Source organism: Durio zibethinus, chromosome 9, assembly GCF_047325235.1.
Source record: "Durio zibethinus cultivar Kanyao isolate XHJ-2024 chromosome 9, ASM4732523v1, whole genome shotgun sequence".
Classification (NCBI taxonomy): domain Eukaryota; kingdom Viridiplantae; phylum Streptophyta; class Magnoliopsida; order Malvales; family Malvaceae; genus Durio; species Durio zibethinus.
This window is the reverse complement of record NC_143170.1, coordinates 28,926,456-28,951,962: the sequence shown is the minus strand read 5'-3', so window position 1 is coordinate 28,951,962 and position 25,507 is coordinate 28,926,456. Positions and strand designations below refer to the sequence as shown.

At 31.7% G+C, this 25,507-nt stretch overlaps 2 protein-coding genes and 1 pseudogene across 5 annotated transcripts; 1 reads left to right on the top strand and 2 right to left on the bottom strand.

Moving 5' to 3' along the window:
- The first annotated feature begins 1,912 nt into the window (after positions 1-1,912).
- On the top strand, positions 1,913-9,760 carry LOC111304069 (21 kDa protein pseudogene; annotated as a pseudogene).
- A 1,781-nt stretch (positions 9,761-11,541) lies between these two features.
- LOC111318175 (endoglucanase 4-like) lies at positions 11,542-15,870 on the bottom strand. 3 transcript variants are annotated; one of them, XM_089766162.1, is made up of 7 exons: positions 15,273-15,870; positions 13,273-13,680; positions 13,045-13,137; positions 12,716-12,932; positions 12,510-12,608; positions 12,256-12,419; positions 11,542-11,983 (listed from the first exon to the last, which is right to left on the bottom strand). In XM_089766162.1, the coding sequence occupies exons 1-7, from the start codon at positions 15,477-15,479 to the stop codon at positions 11,654-11,656; spliced, it is 1,518 nt and encodes a 505-aa protein (XP_089622288.1). In that variant the 5' UTR covers positions 15,480-15,870; the 3' UTR covers positions 11,542-11,653. The 3 variants fall into 3 exon arrangements, with proteins under 3 accessions (XP_089622288.1, XP_022776612.2, XP_089622289.1); XM_022920877.2 differs by having other exon boundaries at positions 12,510-12,615; positions 12,729-12,932; XM_089766163.1 differs by having other exon boundaries at positions 12,510-12,615; positions 12,729-12,932; positions 15,279-15,870.
- Positions 15,871-18,822: 2,952 nt separating this feature from the next.
- Positions 18,823-24,068, bottom strand: LOC111318170 (monocopper oxidase-like protein SKS1). 2 transcript variants are annotated; one of them, XM_022920865.2, is made up of 9 exons: positions 23,525-24,068; positions 22,575-22,684; positions 22,211-22,481; positions 21,973-22,111; positions 21,310-21,676; positions 20,723-21,088; positions 20,554-20,632; positions 20,203-20,402; positions 18,823-20,120 (listed from the first exon to the last, which is right to left on the bottom strand). In XM_022920865.2, the coding sequence occupies exons 1-9, from the start codon at positions 23,918-23,920 to the stop codon at positions 20,015-20,017; spliced, it is 2,034 nt and encodes a 677-aa protein (XP_022776600.2). In that variant the 5' UTR covers positions 23,921-24,068; the 3' UTR covers positions 18,823-20,014. The 2 variants fall into 2 exon arrangements, with proteins under 2 accessions (XP_022776600.2, XP_089622287.1); XM_089766161.1 differs by lacking the exon at positions 23,525-24,068 and adding an exon at positions 22,848-23,198.
- Positions 24,069-25,507: the final 1,439 nt, after the last annotated feature.

Here is a 25,507-nt window from a genome sequence, read left to right as displayed (position 1 = left end):
GTATGCAAATAAAAATAATCAAATTAGATTTGGCTCACAAATGCACTGTTAAGAAACTCAGTGACATTAGGAGTTGGGCCTCTACCTTAATAATATGCAATATTGTGAGAGCATATTAATTACTATTATTGCATTATGATTAATTATAATTTAAAATTGTATAAGTTCAACCAAAATTTATATAGGGTTTATATTTGTAAGTGACTAATTTTATATAATTGTTTATTATGATTGGACACTTGTAAAACGTAATAAAAAAATTTGTAAGTGAAATGTCTCTATGCAATACAAGATATACTTTATATCTGTTTGTGCAATAAAGGATAATTTTTTAAAATTCAAAATACTAATTAATTTTGAAATTGAAATTACTAAATAAAAGAAATTTTATTCTAAAAAACTAAGAAAAAAAGAAATTTGATCTTTAAGTGATTTATGTTTATCAATTAACTAATAATTATATATATTTCAATCTTAAGTTAATTACATAAAGAACTTGCCAATTATATAAGTTTTTTAAGAGTAAATTTAGTATTTATAGTCACATCAACAATCATGATTTTAGAATACAAAACAAAATTGAGTATTTATCACATAAATCATCAATTGGACACAAATGCTTATGTGATTAATATTACATTTGTTTATTTAAGTAGTTATTAGTTCAATTGAATTTATGACTATTATTATAACATTATTATTTTCACTTAATAATTTATACTAATAAAGGGGTCAAATTATTCTATCAAAAAATATTAGAATAAATAATGTGAAATAAAAGAAAGGGATAAACAAATTAAACTAAAAAAAAGAAAGAAAGAAAGAAAAGGGAAAAAATTTTGAGAAAAAGAAAAATAAGGGCAATGTTGTTTTAACCTTGCCAGGCCAAAATGTGTATCAAACCGGCCGTGAAGAAGGCTAGATCACTATTAAAATTACCAAAAGTTTGTCAATATCTTTAATTTAAGATGTTTTAAATATATTTTTCATGCTTTTTTTAATTCATACTATGAATGACTTGGCACCAATTAAATATCTACATCTGAATATATTCCTTCCGATAGAATTGATTTAATTTTTGTAATTTTAAGAATAAAGGTAGGGCCACGTCATATCATTTTATTGGGCCTGAAGCAACAACATAGAAGCAATATATTGTAATAAACACATAGAAATAGATAACAATTAACAATCAACAATATAGAAAAAATACAATACACTAAGATTTACATGAAAAATTCTCTAGTGTAAAGAGAAAAAACCACGAACCATTAGAAAAATAAACCACGAACCATTAGAAAAATCTTCACTATCAAATATTGGATATACAAAATTCTCTTCTAACTAAAATTAAAGCTAATCAACAACTAAAAAGACAACTAAAGAAATCTCACCAAATAAGTGACTCAACAAATACACTCTGAATTTGTTCCTAGAGAGTTTCAAACTTGATCTCTATCATTCATAATATAGAACCCTGAATCATGAACCTACTGATAAAATTTCAACTCAATCATTTTTTCTCTCAATTTTTGATGCCACACACTCATGCCAAAACCACACCCACTTTTATTTATTATCTAGGGCTCAATAAAAAAAGACTAAGGCTTGTGGCCTTTAATTGGCTAAATAACATATGGGGCTAGACCCATACTCCTAACAATCTCCCCTTCCAACCCCATTAGGAAGAGATTCATCATCACAATAGTTTCATTTGGAACTTACCTTAGTCAAGGAATCCATTCTTGCTAAGTTACTACAAAGCTCATGCTTTTTCCTAACAAGTATCTTAGTTAATATATCTGTTGCATTCTCATTAGTATAGACTTTTTTCAATTGCATTTACTATTCTTCGATCATTGAACATAATCAGTGATATCTAACATCAATGTAATTTATTGTAGCAAGGTACATGGCATTCTTACTCAAATTTAAAGTACTCTAGCTATCAAAAAACATCATATAGTCTTTCTTTTTTAACCTCAATTCAAGAAGAAAATGTTTCATTCAAAATATTTCTTTATCTACTTCAGTTGCTACAATATACTTAGCCTATGTAGTTTACAAGGTAACACATTTTTGCAACGTAGACTGCCAAGATACATCTCCTCTTGTAAAAATGAACAAATACCTTGAAATAAATTTTTTACCATCAAAATCACCTATCATGTCAATGTCAGTAAACCATTCTAGAATTGGTTGTGAAACTTTATAACTCAAACATATTTTTTAAATGCCCCTCAAATATCTGAAAATTTATTTCATTACTTTCTAATGAACTTTTCTAGAATTAGAAAGAAATATGTTTATGATAATGTCAGGCGGTAAGCAAATCATAAGATATATCAAAAAATCAACTACAAAAAAATAAAGAATACTATACATAGCTAGTTGTTTTTTTTTAGTCACCGGATAAGATTTCTTATTCAAATAAAAATGATTGGTAAGTGGACTAATAACTGATTTAAAATGTTTTTATGTTGAATCTACTAAGCACCCGTTCAACATACTTTTCTTATGACAATCTACTAAGCACCCGTTCAACATACTTTTCTTATGACAATCATAGCTTTGTAGCTTTTCTATCTCGAATAATATTCATACTAAGCATCTGCTTTGCTGGACCTAAATCTTTCATGTCAAAAGACTTAGACTATTATTTTTTTAACCTGTGAACCATACTAGCATCTTGTCTCACAATCAATATATCATCAACATATAATAAAAGAATAATGAATTTACCGGCAAAAACTTTTTTAACATACACCCAAGGATCCACTACCATTCTTTTATAGTTGTGGCTCACCATAAAAGAATTAAATTTTTTGTACCACTATTGTGGAGCTTGTTTTAAGCCATATAAGCTTTTTTTCAGTTTGCAAACTAAGTGCTCTTTTTCTTTCACTTCAAAATCCTCAGGCTAATTCATATAGGATTTAGAGTTTATTAGAGCATCTTGTAGTTTAACAATTTACTCAAAACTTTGTTTTGAATGTCTTTCAACCTACGCTAGCTTGATCCAAACAAGCCCTTAATTTTTCACTCATGCAACCGTGGATGTGACCCTTTCAACCACCAAGTTAACCTCCACCATGATGGTAACATTTTTTAAAAGCCATGGATTCCAACTTAACAAGGTAGAAGCTATGCAAGATTGTGTGAAAGAACTGAGCGACACAATAGATAAGCTCAGAATGTCAATTAGAGAGATGAGTAAGATAAAAGGATCTAATTTTAAACTAATGATAAATGATATATAGATTTGGGTTAGCACTACTCTGACAGATGAGAGCTCATGCAATGATGGGTTTCAAGCAAATAACATGAACGTGAATGTAAAGATTGTTAGGAGATTGACCTCATTTAAAGCCACGAAAACATACTAAAAAGCTCATACATATATGTTGAACATCGCTTGAGCCTAAAAGCTTAAGTTATTGGGTTCTTGGATCCTCTATGTATACATAGGATATCTCATTCAAATTTTTTAGTAATGTAAGATTCTTTACTCACATGTAAACTTTATCCTAACAATATCTTCTGTTCACTTGTAAGTTCTCATTAAGTCTCTCATCGGCTCTCCCATGCAAGTAAATTTTATCAACATATTTTTTAGGTCAAGCAACATCACATCTCAAATGCACTTTTAGACCCAGCCAACCTTGTAACCTAAGTTATCTTAGTGCCCTTTCAAGCTTGCACTCTAGGTTAACTCAACACACCGTTCACTTGGATGTTTTACTTCTACACACTCATTATATCTAAGTTGAATCTTTTTACTCTGATACTGATATTCAAGCAAATGAAGTTTATGGATATGATCAACCTCTTATTTGTCAATAATTTGCTCTCAGTAACACCACTGGGACTCAAACTTATAACCTTAACTCCGATACCAATTATTGGGAGATTTACCATACTTGAACCTATAAAAGCACACCAAAAAGCTTGTACATATATGTTAGACATCACTTAAGCCAAAAAACTTAAGCTATTGGATTTTTTTATCCTCTATGTATACATAAGACATCTCGTTCAAATTTTTTAATGATTTAAGATTCTTTATTCACATGTGAACCTTATCCTAATAATCTTTCTCATTCACTTGTAAATTCTCATCAAGTCTCACCCTGACTTCTTCATGCAATTAAATCCTATCAACACCCATTTTAGGCCAAGTAATCCCATACTCTAGTGCATTTTTAGACCTAGTTACAGCACTCAACCTTATCATCCAGGTTGTTTCAGTGCCCCTTCAAACTTGTACTCTTGGTTGACTCAAAATTGTTAGGATATGTGGGGTCCAGCCCCATTGATTTTGGCCAATTAAAAAGCTTAAAGCCTTTTTTAATCTTTGACCTAAGAGAGCCCTATTTAAATAAAGTCTTAAACAATAAAAGAGAGGCTATGTAATAGAAAAACATAAGGTAGCACTGAAAAGAAAAAAAAAAGCTAGGAAAAATAAAAAAAAAAAAGCTGGTTGAACAAAAGTCAATCCATAGTTTGATTAAACTGAAATTTTATTAGCAGGTTTAGGATTCAAATCTCTACATTTTGAACAATGAAGATCAGGTTTGAAGCTCTTTAGAAATAAATACAGAGTATATTTGTCGAGTTACCTATTTGGTAAGATTTTTCTAATTATCTCTTTAGTTATTGATTAGCTTTGATTTTAGCTAAAGAATAACTTTGTATATCTATTATTTGATAGTAGAGATTATCCTGGTGGTCTGTGATTTTTTCTCTTTACACTAGAGGCTTTTTTACGTAAATCTTGGTGTGCTTTTTTTTTTACGTTTTGAATTATTGATTGTTATCTAATACTATATGTTTATTGTGATATATTGTTTATGTGTTATTGTGTTTATTGCTTCAGGTCCAATAAGTGGTATCAAAGTAAGGGTTATTTTGAGACATCAATACAGAAACAACCCAAGACAGAAGTACATTTTATTTGAGATCATGAAGGGTAATATAGGTTTCATGATAAAATTGACAATATCAAATTATTCAATTTGAAAGCCTATGAGCTTATGATGAAAGATCATTTATACTACAAAGATTTGTATAAACCAGTATTGGATGATTCGGCTAAACCAGCAAATATAAAAAATGAAAGTTAAAAAAAGTTAGATAGAAATATGCTGGTTACAATCAAAAAATAGATTGATATCAACGTGTTTCATCATGTAAATCAGGAGACAGATGCCTGCACTGTTTGAAAAAATTTGGCGACATTGTATGAGAGAAAAATAGGTATGAATAAAGTTATACATGTTAAAAAGCTTGCAACTTTACAATATAGGGATGGACAATTGATTACAAAGCACTGGAGTGATTTTCAAGATATATTTAATCGGATGACTACTATAGAACTTAATATGGATGATGAAATGAAAGTGTTATTTTTTTTTAGTTTATTGCCAAACAGTTAAAATACTATAATTATGACTATTCTTAATTCAACTCTTACTTATAATGTGACATTAGAAATAGTAAAAGACAGTATGCTTAATGAAGAAGCAAGATAAAAAGATTTAGACCATGGGTAGAAATATTGATAGAAGTCAAAACTTAAAAGGCTATAGTAAGTCTAAATATAGATCCAAGTCCAAAAATAAAGCGAAGTATTTTCATTGTGGTAAAGTAGGTCACATAAAGCGATAATATAAAATTTTGAAGCAAAAGATAAAAGATGAGAAAAGTAAAAGTTTAGATGATGGCAATGTTGTAGTAGTGAATTCAGATAGTGATTCAATTACTTTGATTAGTACACATGATGATTGTAATCATGTTGGTGATCTCCACATTTAGTGGATAGTTGAAATAGGAGTGGTATATCATTATGTTCCTAAGAGGGATATCATTGTGTTCATAAGAGAGAGTTGTTTACAACTTACAAAGTAGGAGACTTTGGTTACACCAAGATGGAAAACAAAATGTGTTGCAGATTATTAGGATTAGTGATATTGTTGTACAAACTAGTATGGGTTGTATATTGACTCTGAAGGATGTTAGATATATTTCAGATATGAGAATGAAATTGTTTGCTATTAATGTCCTTGATAAGGAATGATATAAGAGTCAAGAAAAGAATGGGCAATAAAATTTTCTCAAAAGATATATGATAGTTGTAAGAAAAAAATTATGTTGTACAATGTACAAGACATGAATGCAATTAAATAGCAACCAAATAAATGTCGTTGAGGATGATGCTTCAACAAACTTGTAGCACAAAAGGTTAGCACACACGAGTGATAAAGGGTTACAGGTTTTGGCAAGGTAATTTTTTATTACCTTGACCAAAGGTATATCTCTCAATTCATGTGATCATTGTTTGTTTGACAAGCATCATAGAGTTTTTTTTTTTTTGTAAAAATTCTCAGAGAAAAGAAAATAGATTGAAATTGATTCATTCTAATATATGTGGTCTCATTAAGGTTGATTATTGGGTGGTACCAGGTATTTTATTATTTTTATTGATAATGTTTCGTATAAGACTTGGATATATATGTTAAAAATAAAAGTCAAGTATTACAGTATTTTTAAAAATTTTGTGTCATGGTGAAAAAGATGATAAAGCTACTCTTAAAGTGTATTTAGACTGATAATGGTGGAGAATATACATCCAAAGACTTTGAAGAGTATTATTCAAAGTGTAGGATTAGGCATAAGATGGTATAACACGAAACACCATAGCATAATGGTGTAGCTGAAAAGATGAATCGCATTAAAAAGTCAAATGTATATTGAGGATGACAAAATTACCAAAATCATTATAGGGTGAAGCAGTTAATACAACTTGTTATTTGCTTAACAGATTATCATCAGTTCTTTTGGGCTTTGACATTTCAGAAAGAATGTGGATAGAAAAACATGCTCCATATTCTCACTTAAAATTTTTAAGTGTAAAACATTCATGCATGTGCCGAAAGAACAGAGATCAGAGCTTAACAGTAAAGTCATATAGCATGTATTTATAGGATACACTAATAAGGAACTTAACTATAGGGTATGAGATCCAATGAAGAAAAAAAAAGTCAGAAGCAGAGATGTGATCTTCTATAAAAAAAAAAAAAACCATAGTAGAACTTAAGAAAAATGAGAAAACTATATAGGTTACTATTAAGTATGATGTTTCAATACCGATAAGAGTTCCACAAGAAAGAGCCATAAATGGTAAAAATGAGTAAGAAATAGAACTTAAGGATATGAATGAGCCAGTCACAGTTAATGATGAGGCAGATGCAATCAATTTTAAGCAGGAGAAGCAATCCTCTCCACTTAAGAGTGTTGAACAGGGTGAGTAGTCCTATCCACCATAGAGTGTTGAGTAAGAAAAGCTACATTCAGCATCAGGTGGTGTAAAGTCTTAGCTTAAGAGATCTACTAAATAGCACATGCCATTTACCAAGTATCCAAGTTTAAATTTTATTTTAGTTACCAGTGAAAAAGAACCACAAAGCTTCCAAAATATACAGACTACTCTGAATATATAGCACTAGTCAAAAGCAATGAAAGAAAAAAATAGAGTCATTGAGGAAAAATGGTACATATGATCCTGTTAAACTTTCGAAAGAAAAGATGTCGTTGAAAAATAAATTAGTGTTCAAGCTAAAAAAGAAAGGTGATAAACTAGTAAAATACAAAGCTCAATTAGTGGTGATAGGTTTTTCTTAGAAACTTGACGTCAATTTTGATGAAATATTCTCTCTAGTTCTGAAGATGAGCTCCATTCAAGTGGTGCTGGGATTAGCAACTAGTTTGAATCTTGAACTTGAGCAACGTATTCTTGCATGATGACTTGCAAGAGAATATTTATATAAATCAACCTAAGGGTTTTGAAGTGAAAAAAAAAGAGCACTTAGTTTGCAAACTCAAGAAAAGCTTGTATGGCTTGAAATAAGCTCTACGATAGTGGTACAAAAAATTTGATTCTTTTATGGTGAGCCACAGTGATAAAAAAAAAAAAAGACAACAGATCCTTATGTGTATGTCAAAAAATTCTCTGATGGTAACTTCATTATTCTCCTATTATATATTGATGATATGTTGATTGTAAGACAAGATGCTGGTATGGTTCGTAGGTTAAAAGAATAATTGTCTAAGCCTTTTGACATGAAGAATTTAGATCCAGTAAAATAATTCTTGGTATAGATATTATCCGAAATAGAAGAGTTGAAAAGCTGTGGTTGTCACAAAAAAAAATATTGAACGAGTGCTTAGTAGATTCAACATGTAATATGTTAAATCAGTTAGTAGTCCACTTGCCAATCATTTTCATCTGAGTAAAAAATCTCATCCGATGACTAAAAAAAAGCAACTAGCTATGTCTAGTATTTCTTATTCTTCTGTAATCAATTTTTTGATATATCTTATGGTTTGCATATGGCCTAACATTGGTGTAGTGAGTATATTTCTTTCTAATCTAGGAAAAATTCATTGAAAAGCAGTGAAATAGATTTTAAAAATTTGAAGGGCACCTCAAAAATATGCTTAAGTTATAAAATTTCACAACCAATTCTAGAAATGTTTACTGATGGTGACATGATAGGTGATCTTGATAGTAAAAAATCTACTTCATGGTATTTGTTCACTTTTACAATAGAAGTTGTGTTTTAATAGTTTAAATTACAGAAGTGTATTGCTTTATCAATTACAGAGGCTGAGTATATTACAACAATTAAAGTAGGTAAAAAAATGCTTTAGATGAAACATTTTCTTTTTGAATTGGGGTTGAATTAGAAAGAGTATGTGATATTTTATGATAGTCAGAGTGCTTTAAATTTGAGTAAGAATGCTATGTACCATGCTAAAACAAAGCACATTGATGTTAGATATCATTGGTTACATTTGGTAATTAAGGAACAACAGATGCTGTTAAAGAAAATCTATATTAATGAAAATGTAGCAGATATGTTAATTAAGACACTTCCCAGAGAAAAGTTTGAGCTCTGCAGTTACTTGGGCGGAATGGATTCCTTAACCAAGTTGAATTCCAAATGAAACTACTATGGTGATGAATCTTTTCTTAATGAGACTGGAAAGGAGATTATTAGGATATATGGGGTCTAGCCCCATTATTTTGGCCAATTAAAAGGCCTAAAGCCTTTTTTTGTCTTTAACCTAAGAGAGCCCTATTTAAATGAAGCCTTAAACAATAAAAAAAAAAGGATTGTGTAATAGAGAAACAGAGGGTGGTACCGAAGAGAGAAAAAGAAAAGCAAAGAAAAATATAGAGAAAATGGAAAAATGAGAGTTGGTTAAATGAAAGTCGATCTGGAGTCCAATTGAACTGAATTTTATCTACAGATTTATAATTCAAAGTTCAACATTCTAAACAATGAATATTGTGTTTAAAGCTCTCTAGGAACAAATCCAGAGTATATTTGTTGACTCACCTATTTGGTGAGATTTTTGCAATTGTCTCTTTATTTATTGATTAACTCTAGTTTTAGTTAAAGAAAAATAACTTTGCATATCTATTATTTGATAGTGGAGATTTTTTTAATGATTCATAGTTTTTTCTCTCTACACTAGAGGATTTTTCATGTAAATCTTGATGAGCTTTATTTTTCATGCATTTTGTATTATTAATTATTGTCTATTACTATAATTTTACTGTGATTACTTCTATGTAATTGTATTTATTGCTTCAGGTCAAACAAAGACTACTGTGAGAAGAAAGATTTTGACAATGGTTCATATGACAAGCAATGCCTTAGCTTTGGTCAACAATTATGCTTCTCTTCATGGTTAGCTTGACCATGAAAAGAGAAAATTAAGTAATATACGTATATATGCTACTATGTTTATTGATTTTAAAAATTATGTATTAGTTTCCTGTTAAATGTCAAAAATATGCATGCATGTGGTTTTGAAGTGGGGTATTGCTTATTATACGGATTTAAGATAGAGTAAGTGATGCTAATTTTGAGATTTCTTGTACGTACAGACTGTGTAACGTATATTTCGTTGGCATTTTTGGTAGGATTCCCAAAGCCCAACAAGAGTTAGGAAGAGATAGATAAAATACTCCAGGCAAAGTGGAGCAATCTCGTGAGCAAATAAATGCCTATTCCGTATGAAGAAAGATAAAACAGTTTGATTTAAAAAAAAAATAGAGGTAAGCCATGTATAACTTATGGCATGCTCTATTCAACATGGGGTTAGATTATATCATCCATAATAATAAGGGAAAAGTATGAATTAGATGTTAATCTTAAGGGTTATCTACCTTTTTAACCTTTACTATACAATTCCCTACCCATACCGACTATTATAATTTTTTTTAATTTTTAATATATTTTTAATTTTCTTTTTTAATATTTATTTTATTGAAAAAAATATTATTACGAGTATAAATTTTTTTAAATTCGTAACTTTCAAATATAATTTCAATAATATATCAATTAATTTAAATATTAAATCAATTTTTTTATTTTGAAAAAAAGATCCTTTATATATTACCATCACTTTTAAAATTTTGCACATTAAAACTCAAAAATATCATATACAAGAATCATATATACTTATTATCATAATTTTTTCTTCGTAGAAAGAATGCCATCTCCATTACCCCTTTAGCAGATTGGGTTAAAATCCATATACTAAACCAAATAATGAATTGAGGAAATTTTTTTAAAAAAAAGATAATTACCTATAATTATTATTTTTAGTTTAGTAAAAATTATAATATTTCTCAAAATACATCCAAATTTCGGAATGGAAAGAAAACTGTAATATCTGAATATATAAATCCACCCTGAGCACAGTAAAACCCAAGCCCAACAAAAGGCTGTAGGTGGTGGGTTCTAGCTAATACTGAAGCATTCACCCGATCATCAGGAAACTCTTACAGGTCAGTGCCATTACCCATTCCGTCCTTCCAAAGATATCCCTTGTAATTATCTTTGGATTAGGAATTCTGGTTTCCAAGATAGGGGTATCCAGCCTTGCGTTTGATGTGTTCCGGTTGTTCTTCAATGGAAAATAAAGATGAAAGAGCCCCTATGAAGTATGAATTATTATTCCGAGGAAACTTGTTGCCAAATCCACCAAGTATGGCATCCCCCATGAGTTTTCTCCTAAGTACATATACATAATTATAATCCACCTGAATGCATCAATCAATGTATAATTTTGCTGTGTTGCTTTAGTTAATTTGGAAGGCAGCACTTTATGTTGTTCATACTGATCAGATTTTTGTGTCTTAATTATTCAAGGTTATGTTCTTTACATTTAAGTTTTTCTTAATCTTTACATTTAAAAGTACATATCTTCTCCATTCATATGCATCTGAGATGTGTGTTCTAAGCAAATGCTTCATTAAAACTGTTGAATTAATATGTTATATATATATATATATATTTATATATGTATTGATGGGTATTTGAACATGGTTGGATAAATAATTAAGGACACTTTAATCATCTAATTTGTTGCATTAAGTAGAAGGATATTTAAGTAAGTTTTTATGCTAAATCAATAGAAAATCCACTACTTTACAAATTTAAATTTTTTTAAACAGTGAAGCTCAAAGTGATGGAAATGCTTTCAAGTAGTCCAGGACTCTAATGAGAGGAACGTTAACAAATGAGGTTGTTGGCAGCATGATTTTCACTCATTTTATGTAAACTACATATAATATTACTCAGACTTTCTGAAATGCTTTGAAATAGGCAAGGACCCCAACAAAAGGCGCATTAATATAGGTGGTTGGCTCTGATTGCGGAGCATTCGTCCGGTCATCAGGAAATTGATCATTGGCATCAGGTCCTCCAACAATAGCTCCTGTAAGCAAGTTAGGATTTGGATTTTTGGTTTGAAAGTAAGGGGTTCCATCCTTGCATTTGATGTGCTCTGGGTGTTCACCAATGGAAGGTAAAGATGCAGCCCGATGATGTATTCTTTGAGGAAACTTCTGCCCAAATCCCACCATGTATGACATCCCCAGTGGGTTCTTTCCCAGTATATAATCGACCTGCGCATCAATTAATTGTAAGCTTCCTCCATATAATTGGAAAAAATCCAACTTTCTAATGCTTAAATTTGGAGGGCATCATCCTGTTCAGACGTTAATATCCTGATCATGCCTACTTATAAAATAATGCCTACTAATTAATAAACTTTTGATAAAGACTCATGCTGCAGACTATCATGCATAAACAAATAAACTTTGCACTTATGGGAATAATGGAACTGTTTCTTTGGATTTATAACGAGAAATATACATATATATATATATATATATACCTGGCCTTTTGCAATTTGCTCGATCCTAGATGGTATTGCATTAACATTACCACAACGAACCGCTCCATTGTATTTTTTCAGATATTGAGAGTAAACAAGGAGAAGAAATGACAGAGCTGTGGCATGTTGCAAGTTGCTTCCATCGGGTTTGAACAAAAGCCCACCTACCATAAATTTATTCGCAAATCATTTCATCCATTATTAGCAACAGCAAAAACAAAATGATGTTTTTAAGTCCGATCGAGGCAGGCTACCTGGAGTGTATGTAGCAGATTTGGAAGGTGATTCTGGCAACAGACTGCAAACAAATTTACCTGCTTGGGGAACATAGGGATTGGAATTCGTGGAGTTCATTACCAACTGCAAAAATAATCAAAACAAATTCTAGTATTGTATTATAAAAACAATTGTTTATTAATTAAGAAAACAAAATGATCAAGCTGCTAGGGAAAATTAATTAGATTATTAATTACCCCGGAAACAAGTACATTGATACCGGCGAACTTTGCATCCCATCCAAATTCAGCAAAGCTACCACCAGCTTGCAAGTGAGTACTGCCACCAACAAGCCTTATAACTTGTTTAGGCAGTTGTGGAATGTTGTTTTGAATATAATCCCAGTATTTCTGTTCGTTTGTCACCTTAAACAACCATGCTGCTCCCCAAATCAGTTCGTCCTGCAAGATTGAAAATTAAAGATTTGAACTTTGGCCATAGTGGTGGTAATTAATCTCCCATGCAATCTAGTCAATGTGTCTTATATTTTTCTATGCCTACGTACGTACGTACCACATAGCCATTGTAATCACAATAAAATGGACACACTCCTTGGCCAACACTGTCTTTGTAGTTTCCCCGAAACTTATCCGCAAAGTCAAAGACCTAATCCACAACATAAACAAAAAAAAAGTCACTATTAACTAAAAAGGGAGTAAAATAATAATAATAATAATAATAATAGTAGTAGTAGTAGTAGAAGAAACAAGGAATTAAGAAGATAGTTCTGCATCACTGTACCTTCGTTGCTCTTTTGAGGAGTGCTATAGAGTATTTATTGTCAGCGGATTTGAATGCCAAGGAAGCAGCTGCAAGTGCAGCTGCCGTTTCAGCCGCAACTTCAGATCCAGGGTGGGTTTGATTAACCACGTAACTGGTTCTTGGTGTGTCCATGTCTTCGGGCCTTTCCCAACAATTATGATCGGCATTAGGATCACCAATGGCGGCAGTGACTTTGCCAGGGAAATTGGTGGCCTTAAGCAAGTAGTCTGTACCCCAACGAATGGAGTCTAGAGCATTTTGCAGGTCTGGGCCCATAAATTGGCCGAATTCGATTACGCTCCATGCTAGCATCGTGGTTGAGAATGCCATTGGAAAATTGAATTTCACGTTGTCACCGGCATCGTAATAACCGCCTACTAAGTCCATCTGAAACCCAATTAAATCATCATGTTTTTAATTTTGTTTTTATTTATTTATATAATTAAATAAGTAATCTTCTCAAGTATAAATCAGTTAATTTATGTCTGAATTTTGTTTAATGTTTATGGCTTCCGTTTGATTCCAATTCAATATCCTTTTAGAAGCGCATTGCAATTAGCAAAAAACTCAAAAACGTCTTCGAATTTCACAATTGGTTCACACAATTTTATAATCTTATTGTATCTATTAATTTTTTTTCACACACAAATCCTAAATTAAATTAATGTTAACCATTTTTTTGGAATAATAATGTTAAATTTCCATTTTTCTGAATATATATATATAATTAAAAGTTAAGATTTATTTGCCACATGAGCTAATCTTATATAAAAATCAAAACCTTTGATAAAAAAAAATGTGGATGATCTACTCTTTTAACATGTGAATATATAATGTTAAATAAACACCACATGATATGTAATTCATTATTTTGATTTGATTGAATTAATTACACTTATTCTCTTCTAAATATATATATGTTATTTTATTTTTTTATGGCTTTGTTCTTATAGAAAATATAAATATGCAAACAAATTTAAACCAAATATATAACAAAAGATTTTAACAAAAAAACAAATTTTCTACATCGATGATGATCTATTCTTTTGATACTTAGAATATTTAAATTGATTTCATATATCTATTAATCAATACAAAAAAAAATTTAATTTCGTATCAGGATACCAAATTAATTGTTAATAATTTATGGTCATTATTACATTAATTTTGAAATATTCTTTCCATTTCACAAATAAATTAATGTCATTTTTTATTTCCTTAAATTATTCTCATTTTAATTTTCAAAAAGTCAAAATTTTTCTTAAATTGTAATGCCAGATTAATTCAAAATTTTAACTTATTTGGTTAATGAAATCTAAGAATCTCTCTCATTTTAAAAAAAAAATAATGAAAGAATATCTCCATTATAATTGTCCTCCATTAATCACTCTAATCTTGATTATTTGTCAACATTTCATTTTTTAATTTAAAATCATTTTCTTTTTCTTTTGACTAAAAATTCATATTCAAATCTTTATAAATATATATTGACGGTAATTTTTCTTTTCCTTCGTGGTCAAATTTTTTATTATTTAAATTGACATTATTCATTCATATTATTTATGTGTATAATTATATAAAAAATAATCTATTTATCACACAAACCACAAACTAATTAGTTTAATTTGTAAACACATAGTTTATTCAAAGTGGATTTGTTTAGTAACATGCAATACGATCAAGAGGTTAAACTTATATTATATTCTTTCGTAAAGAGGGAAGAAATTAAAAGATCGACACCTGATAAATTATCTAAATTAATTAATATTTCACTTTGAATTCAATGATTTTTATAATTAGACAAGAAATTAAGATATATAAAACCTCAGATTTGTGACTCTCAAATTTTCTTTGCTCATCAAGACATTGATATGTGTAGTTTTTTAAGTGTTTTTTTACAGCTTGCTCAATTATGCAATTGATCTGCTATATAAATCAAAGACCGAAAAAAAAAAGGATGGGCGGAGAAAGAGACTTACACCAACGTCAGAGCCATCACGAAGAGCAGAGTCCTTTCTCCAATTCATTCTTTGGTTAGATGGTAGTTTTCCAGACCTCTGCCCTTGGAAGAATAAAATGCACTTGGACAATGCATCCCCATAGTTTTGTGAAGCAACTCTGTCAACCGTCAGCATCCCTACTAACGCTAAGGAAATCAGTAGAGTCATACATTTGCCACTGGCCATTGCTCTCTATTCTCTGATCTCAAAATTAATCTTAACCTAATACTTTCACTCTTTTTGCGATATATATTCTCTTCAAAGCAATATTTAGAATTGGAAATACAACTCAACTATTTATATGTGTTCCTTGCTAGAAAGAGCACAAAGTTCTTGAATGGAACGACACGTCAAACGAGGGCATATGTATCTAGATAGTGTCTTAACTCATATCCATGCGTGAGGTTAATTTGGTAATGAGGTCTATTTGGCAATGATATTTCAAGTATTAATTTTCATGATGAGGCCATTCTGCTTGGAATTAATTGCTTTTCTTGCTTGTATACTTTCCAAATACAAATAGGCCAAATGTCTCAGTGCAAGCTCTTTTTACTCTGGCAAAGCTTATCTTTAGCAATATGCTAGCTACACAGCTTTAATGCACCTTGACTTAGGGTTTATTTCATGAAGTATTGTCATTAATATGGAGGGAATCAAGTTCTTTTCTGTATTATCATGTTTGCATGATTGAAGCTTGTAATATATTCACTGTACAACTGGTTTTAATATTTATAATGAAATTAAATAAATTCTCAAATTAAGTCAAGAATGTTCCATGCAGCCATTAATTTTTTTTCTGCCTCTTTTTTCTAATCTGATTAAATTTGTTCTTCATTCTGATTAATTTGAAGCTTTTTCAAGTTAATTGTTCCATTTTCTGTGCAAAAATTTAAAATAAAATTTAAAAAAAAAAAAAGGAAGCATAGATAAGTCCAGGTAGGAGATGCATAACAGTTTAATTTCATTAAATAAGCTTTAACATTTTACAACAATGAATATTGAATTGCAGCCCTGTCTATAGCCCAATAAACCATTGAAGCTCAAGTTTGGGGAAATTTTGGCCCAAATTAACTTGGGCTTCAAAACATGCTTACCAGAATATGTGGGCAGCCTATGAATCAAGTTGAGAAAAAAATTGATCAAAGGGTGCCCAACCCACCACACTAGTTTCTACTACTTTCTACTATTGGAACTTATCGATGATTCTGAAATTACATAGCCATAACATAAAAGATAAATCAAATGTGTTTATACTATAAAAATCGACTCCCCCTTTTTTATAATTAGTTAAGAAAAAAGCAATTTCAACTTAAATTAGATATGTTTTTGAGGTATAATGTGATTAGAATATCTCTCAATTACATTATGGAGTACTTGATGTGTAAGTCTTTGACAAGAATTAAAGATTAGTAAATAAGAAAAACATTTCAAAAAGCAAAGATGATGATGATGCTTGCTGATGTACTTACCTAGTTGTAGTACTACTAGTACAAAATATATCTCATTGAATCACCTTTTTTATAATTATAATATATTTAAAATGTGACAAACACCTGCTCCTCCATGATTTAGACAAGGATAGTTAAAAGGGAACCCTGATACTAGTTTACTTTCCCCCTTTTTAAATGCCAAGAGGAAATGATGATCTTCGGCCATCATGTTCCTATGAAGTCTTCAAATACTATCTTACTGTTCAACATCATCTTGGTGGCATTACTCTTGCTCAAAGCAAATATTGATGGTGGCAGTACTCTGCATCATATTTTTACCAGCAAAAAAAAAAAATTGTAATTCTTCGTGGGCATTAGTAAAATGGCTATTCTTCAGTTCTTGGTATTCAACTTCTATTTTAAGGTGGGCCATATCATCGTTTGTAACTAGTGGAAAGTTCGTAAATATGCATGCAACGTTAACCCTGCCATCAGCCGATATTTCACTAAGTTAAAGCATTCTATACTAGAGCTCAAAATCCTTTGATGTTTTAAATACAATATTCATGTAGGATTACCCGTTAAGTTCTACACTAGTAACAGGGATCCGGAGAATCTGGGAAACTCATAATCACAAAGTACAAACTTTGACGTCTGTCATTAAAATATAAAACTTTCCCCTGGATCCCAGGGCTGCAAACGCACCAAAAAATGTTTAAGTACTAAAGAAACAATGGAGACAAATATATAGATTAATATTTCTACAAGCATTTGAAAACATTAAAGAAAATATAAAAGAAACAAGGAAAATAAGATTATTCACCTTAAGCAACTCCTGAATGAACTAACACACCTTCTAATGTGTCTTCAATATTACTCTACGGGCACAGAACCATGCAATCTTTAGCTATAGAAAAAGAGAATGTATTCAGAGTTATAAGTAATAATGAAACCTTGAAAGAAATATTTGCAATCCTTTGCTTAGACTGCTAGCGCTATTCAACAATAAAGTTTTTCAAAGATCCTGGATGCACATACATGCATGTTATGAAGGTGATCCAAAGATTATGAGATAGTACTTATAGCTAGCCTTAATATATATATGAACATTAATGAACACTCAACTTACTCTTAAGAGCATTGAAAAGTCCCAAAGTATTCTTGCTCTGCTACGAGGAAGGTGTTTAAAAGAAAAAATATGAGCAGCATCTTAATTAAAATTGGAAGATGAGAAATTAAGAAGGATGCATGCATTTTGCAATAGAAGTCATTTCATGCAGATTACTGAAACTAATTAAGAACCAGTAACCTACCTTGAACACTACGTTTTGGTTCAACCGAAGGCGAAGAGTGATGAAGAAGTGCCAAAGAAGAATGAGTAGAGCAAAGTGGTTGAGCGAGGCAGCTTAATTAAGGAAGCAAAAAAAAAAAATCCATTTCTATAGAAGCCTAGCTAGAAGGGTGTAAAGTGTTGAAACATTTACTCTTACAAGAAAAACTCGTTCACTTGTAAGAGTAGTCAAGGCTTGAAAGTCCTTTTTCAGGTTTTGTAACTAAAAAGTATACCACTACTTGTATCTGGAAGCCTCAAGGCAAGCTACTTACAAACTAAATGTGTTCATATATAGATCAGCAAAGAACTTTCAATTATATCTGCATGCTTAATTGAAACGTTTCCCCAACCTAACTTTTTGGACCAAAAATTGCTTCAAAGATTAAGGAGATCTTGGACCAGTAATTAAGGTTGACTACTGTTTTAATTAATTAGGTAATCAACATTAATTGGGATATTCCCAACAATATTTGTAAAGGATTAGGTATTTTCTGGGAAAATAAAGGAGATTTCAAGTAAAATAGTACCATAAATCATTAAAATGTCATTATCTTTTGGTTGGTTAACTTAACCATCTATGCTTTACAAGGATTAATTTCTTTAATTTCTCCCAACAACCCTACAATTAGTTCATTTGTTTGAACCCTTTGAATTGCCTGCATGCCCTGCAACAAAAAAGTTGAAAAACAAATTATCTGGTTTAAACCAATTTTGTCTCCTCCATCGTGAGAGATAATTAAATCTCTCTCGGCATGTTCTTCCAAGTGGTAAGAAGGAAAAAAAAATTCATTTAAAAAAAATATATTAAAAGTAAAATTGGATCAGGAGTACACTCAAAGATTAGAACCATAAATTAACTTATCTAATAATGTATGTTTTGAAGCCACAAAGGAAACAACCATTTACTTAGGTACTGATTGATGTTTCCTTCAATGGTCCTCCCAATAGCTGATGACTGATGAGGCTAAGCAATGATCAGAGGCGCAGGGTACAATGGAGCTTAAATTTATGCTTCTCCACTGCATATATGGCGGCTCTGGATGAAGAGAGAAATTACAATGTGGGAGAGTGGAAAGAAAAGCTTTAATACCTTCACAACTATTTCAAGGCCCTCAAATAGCAGGCAATGGCATCACAAGAACAACTTTTTTTTTTCTTTTTTGCTGCTTTTTTGGACTGGAAATTTGGACACGGCCCCGCTTTATGATATCTGGATATTAATTATTTGCTGATCGATCAGGTTACTGTTGCATACTCTTTTCTCAAGAGTCAAGACCAATAATCTGCCTTGCAAGATTTTGCTCTTAAGACTCCACCTCTTGGCTCATGGTATATATATACTTAATCCTCATTTTCCTCAAAGCTAAACTGATAACAATTCCAAATCCATAAAAGAGCTACTTTGGCCAGCCACTTGATCCATTTACAGAAAATCTAAATCAATATTATGATACCTTCATTAAAGGCATGTTATAGAATCAAGAAAACTAAAATGTTCTAGCTAATCAACTTGAACACAGTTAAAATCAATTCTTTTTTATTTGTCCAAAAAAAAAAAAGTCCCCTCAGCACAAAACAAAATCATCTCCTCACACAGAACAGCATTCAATTCAATTACATCATATTAATCGTTATTAAATCAAATAATTGCTCCGTTTGAAAATAAAACTTCGAGTGGCCTTCTAAACCAATAAATCAAATAAGGAAGCACAGAAAGCAAAAATTTTAACAAAGAATATGCAAAAAATTCAAGTACGAAGTCCAACGGTATTGAGAATGGGTTAGTCATCATCAGCATGTGACCTGAAAGTACATAAGAATGATGGACCCCTAGTGACCTAAATTACAATAGGGTAGATACCTAAAGATTAAAGAAAAAAAAAGAGTAAAACTGTTAACACCAAAAAAAAAAAAAGTGTATGACAAGCTGCCTATGAATTATCAGAGCTTCCTATGAATCAGCTAAAAGTGAAAATTGAAGCTATAATTGTGATTACCAAAGTCAGAAACAACTTGGAGTTCCCAATGAGCAACAATGTCATTGCAGAAGAGCTTTGTGATTCCCTGCAAGTACAAGCGCCCATTAGTAATAGGAAGGAAAGACCGCAAGGGAGCAAGTGAAATTTCAATAAGATTTCAGATATACTTCTGCAAGCTCTGAAGGGCACCACAATAAATAACATTATCAGGTGGAGCCATCTCTGTGTCCCCATTTTCCTCGGGATTGATAATTCTCATGTATGTCTCTTGGCCTAGATACCATCTATCCAAGTTCTCCACTCTCAGGTTCCATACTCCAACATTATCAAGAGATATAAGGACTGCCGTCCATCCACCCGGGTAGACCTACACAAAAGATGATTAGAGGGAAGCAGTGAACAGCAAAATGTGCTTTTTTTTATATGCTACAAAATCAAATCTCCTAAGGCAAAAAAGGCAATTAGGCACTTGACATTGCACTGTACAAGGTAAATATGTTTCAGTTAGAAAAACAAACCTCTGTTGTGCAGCGAGAAATCGCATCCCATTTATTATAGTTGTTTCTGCTGCTTTCAGTCCACTGACCAAAGTCCATTCTGCACCAAACACCCATAGAGTTGTTTAAATACAACAAATTATCAGCAGTTCAGAACTTGACAGTTGACATGTAAGTATAAGATTCTTACCCAACCACAAAAAATGCATAGCCATCCATGTGAATGCTTTGCATTCTGGTGTCATTATTCTGCAATATAACCTCTATGAATCCTTTGTATGTAGCATTAATTACAGATCTGTCCATCTGGGGAGTTCGATAAAGTGGCTTATTGGGGAAATCCAGCTTATAGGCACCCTCTACGTTGTGCAGGTCAGCTAGCCTAATTGGTGTATCAGGGTTGACAAAAGAGATACCATTCAGTGTAGCACGAAGCTTCCCATCAATCCTAACTGGAGGCAAGCTCTGTAACACATATGTGTCAGTCACATTAATTGAACCATAGTGGAAAGAGCCTTGCGGATTTGGGCGAGCTCCACTTGCAGTAGTATTTTGCCTAATCATTGGAAAATAGAGTTTAATATGTGATGGATTCAGGGAAGTTTTCAGTTGTAGGAAAAAGAAACCTTACACATCATGTACGGACAAAATTTGTTCTATAAACTCTATGGCTATATTCAGTGAATAACTTTTGAAAGAGAGTTGGTCGCAAGTTTCTAAAGAAGAAGAAAGTATGAATATATACCATACTCAAGCGAAGGAAATTTGAGCACAAACCTGATGGCCCTTGGCTGGTTCATTGCTGACCATTGGTTGTAAATATCAGTTGGTGGAACAGGCAGAGGTCCAGTTGCTGGTCCTTTTGAATTGGAATAATGCAAGATGGCCACACCAGTTACTCTTTCCCAAACTGATTCATTCACAAACCGAGCACTAGCCACAAGGTAGTAATCGGTAGTTGCATTCTGATCCATGGTAACTAAAAAGGAATATGACTGTCCCACATGAATATCAAAGCTGGTGAAATTCTGTTGGGTCGTATAATGTCCCTCAGTTTCGACTAAGAGCAGATTATGGCCCTGAATTCTAAAGTTCAAACTAGTAGATATCCCAACATTATGCACACGAAAGCGATAAGTTTTGCCTGCAAAACATAGTGAAATTGCAGATTAAGGCTTCATAAAGTAAAAACCCCTTTCTGTGACTACTGAGAACTTATGTTGCATGAAACATTATCAATAACTGAATGTAAACATGCGAAACCTGTGATTTATTTCTTAAAAAAAAACTATGGAGCACAAGGTCAATGCAAAAGGTGAAATCATTCAATTTAAATCAGCCTAAAAAAAAAGAAAAAGAAAAACAAAGCTACTTGTTTGAACTATAAGAAAAATCACATCTTACAAAATATTTTACCATTAAGGCCTAAGAAAAGCATACCTGGATCAACATTAAAGGTTTCATATTCAATACCATCAGGTACAAGAGTTGAATTATATCGGTAAGGTCCCTTCCCATTAATGAGAACTCCATCTGGCATCCCAAGTTCTTCACCAGAGTCAATAGTTGTTCTCAATGCCTAAAAGAAGAGTGTGTCAATCATTGGACTTCAACTTGCAAAAAAAAAGAACTTCAATGCATATAAAATCAAAATTCCAGCCTTTCATTAGTTACTAACCGTGTGGTTTTGGGTATACCAGTCACCAATCATGATGACAATGTCACCATCCGGTTGGGCAAAAGGAATTGCTATAATATTCCGGTTATTAATAATAATAGAACCGAAGCCACCAGATGCTCTTTGAAAATTGAGCGAAGGGAAGTAGAAAAAACTCCCAATCTGATCCTTAACTTGAAATTGGTATGTAAAATTCTTTTTGGGTTGAATTGGACAATTTGTACCAAGAACACCATCCTGCCATGAATTTCGCCGCATTTGAATTCCTGCCCTGTAAAACCATAATTCAGAAATTTCACCATATCCCTTTTAACAAATAATACCCAAAGGAAAAGAAGAATAAAATTTTTATCTCAAAACATACCAAGTCATCAAAAGATTTTCGTCCAATTGATTGTGAACATTAATAGCCACATTATAATTAGTTGTGCCATTAACGACAGGACCCGGAAATGCCCCATTAACTGCTATAACCTGCAAATGAAAGAATTATCTACTCAGCATTTCCATATCCAAGTTTCTGATTTGACAAAATTTGGAACATAGGTTCCAGAATATTAGTTCAAGATTCCTAAAGAATTCAAAATAGGAAAGAATCCGAAAATTATCTATAAAGCTGCACCAAATCCAAACTTACCATCCTCTTTGCCAAACCACTCGAATGAGTTTACCCCGATATTTCAAAACATTATGATACGAAGACTAAAAAATGGCACTCAAAACCAAACATTTGATTCAACAAAAACCAAAAAGTCTACCGCTAAGAACATTCAATATAAATGCCTCGAAAATATTAGTTTTTTTTTTTTAAACACAGAGGCAACTCCCCTGGTCCAAAACCATATACTGTAACAGTTGAACCAACACCAAAGAATCGACTTGCGTTCAAAAAGTTATTCAAAGAACAAGAATATCGTACAAAAAGAAGCATGAGAAAGGGGTAAAAGAACAAAAAATTTGATACTGCTAGAAAATCATCAATAGTTTGTCAACACTCCAATAGCCGTTGCAGATTCAAAACAGTAACTTAAAAGTATCAAGTGACCTATAAAGTAATGATTTTGGACCATCCGATGTACTTCAAAAAAAAAAAAACAAATTGAACCCCGGTATTTACCAACACTTAACTGTACATAATGAAGTAATTAAAAAACAGTATAGGAGTTAAAAAAACGGTTATTTTTCGTGGATCTGGAGAAATAAAATAAAAACTAAGAGGAAAAGCAGAACCACACCCAAAAGAAACAAAAAAAAAAAAAAAAACTGTATGGGCTGAAAGAAACAGAGTAAACAGAAAGTATTGAGAAAACTAACCTGTTGAGGAACACCGAGAGGGGAGACGGTGATGTAAGAGAGTTTGAAATCATAGAAGGCATAAGGGTCTTCAGCAAAATAGAGACTTGAAAGCAGAACAATGTGAATCAAAAGAAACAGAGACATCCGAAACAGAGCCATGTTACATAAAAAGAATCGATTTTTTCTCAACAAAGGAATTGGATTTGAATGAAATGAAATGAAAGTAACTAAGCAGAAAATGACAAGCAAGAAAAAGAGAAAGAGAAAGAACGGCTGTTTGATGTATGAACTAATGCAGTGGGACAAACAACAAAGTATATACAGGGTTGCCCTATAGCTCAGTCCCCCGTTATGGAAATATTTTGTCAGTAGTCTTACACCACCACTTACGCCATTGACCGGTTTGTCAAACATTAATAGCGTTACCCTGTATTGGTTTTACTGGCTGCAGCCGGTGTCATAATAAGGAAATGTGAAATGACACGTAGTGAAGGCTAGATCAAGAAACAAGTGCACCAGTTTCGGCGTCTGGCGCTTCTTTTTCCCCATTATTAAATGATAATTTTCTACCCTTTCTGAAACTCTAACGTTCAGATTTTCCTGAGAAAACGTCAGCCTCACATGCACGCCCCCCACGCCCCAACCTAACTCAAACAATGGGCTCCACACCATTTGTTCTGATTATTCAAAGGCCCTTTTTTCCTGCATGAATTCCTTAATCCACTCTCTTTGGTAAAGAAGGTGGACTCGATCGTTACAGTTAACTTGACCGTCCATTATGTAATTATATTGGTATGCTTAATTAGCTTCTGAATAATATTGGCAGGTGGATTACTGAAATTAATGACAGTCAAAGTAATGCAAATTTACAAGACGTACCAAATCAAGCTCAGATCTTAAAAGGAACTTAGTGAAGATTCATTTCCTTGTCGGTATTGCTAGGATGAAGATTTACTTGCTTCAAATATTCACCTTTCCGTATCACAAATTTTCCTTTCACATAATGACTGTTAAGAATTTTATGAGAGCTGTCAAAAGTGATCTGTAATTGAAAATTTTGTTCAATCCAATCTAAATAAAAATAATTCAAATACAAATTAATTTAATTTTAAAATGATTTAAACTCAAATAATCCAAAATTTTAATGCAACATGATATAAAATTAATTTCATTTAATTTCAAATTTCAATAATTTAGATATGAAATTATCCTAATTTAATAATCTAAATTTAAAATAATTTGAGTGTCAAATTTAAAAAATTTAAGCCTATACCTTAAATAAAATAATAATTCAGACCGGAAAACATTTCAAAATTTTTTCAATAAAAAAAATAATAATCAACCCAACTCCTCCCTCCAACTTTGCATATTTAATTGTGCATCTCGATTGACGAGCTTAATCAACATTTGAATACTATTATCATCGAAGTAGGGGCGGAGATTTATTATTATTATTATTATTATTATTATTATTATTATTCAAAACTTGGATACCCGATGCTTGTCCTTTTCTTTGATTTCAACTTGGATTTTGTAGCTCTAGTAATTCAGAGCAGAAGAAATGCCTTAAATTGAGCAGGAAATTAATTGGGTTAGGACACAAGGGAACCTTCCAATGGCTCAAGAACAAAAGACACTTGCACCGCAAATGGGCCTTCCAACTTTTCGTCTCAAAACCAACATAATAATGTTGTGATCCTAGTTGTAGGAATAATATTAAATCTATAGAAAATCCCGTACAACTAATTTTTGTTTTCAATGCTTGTTTTCGTTGGTGGTTTGAAGTAAAAAGAAATGTTGGCCGCCAAATATATGTAGTACGCTAAATAAAAGCTATGAATACTCATTTCTTCAGGATTATTAAGACCAATATGTATTTGCCAGAAAAAAAAATGCAAGAAGGAGTAGAGTTAGAGGTTTCTCTGAAAGTAAAATCATGTGATGAAGAACAGATGTTCAAAATAACTTATCCAAAAGCTACTTTCTTAAAATACCAAAAAC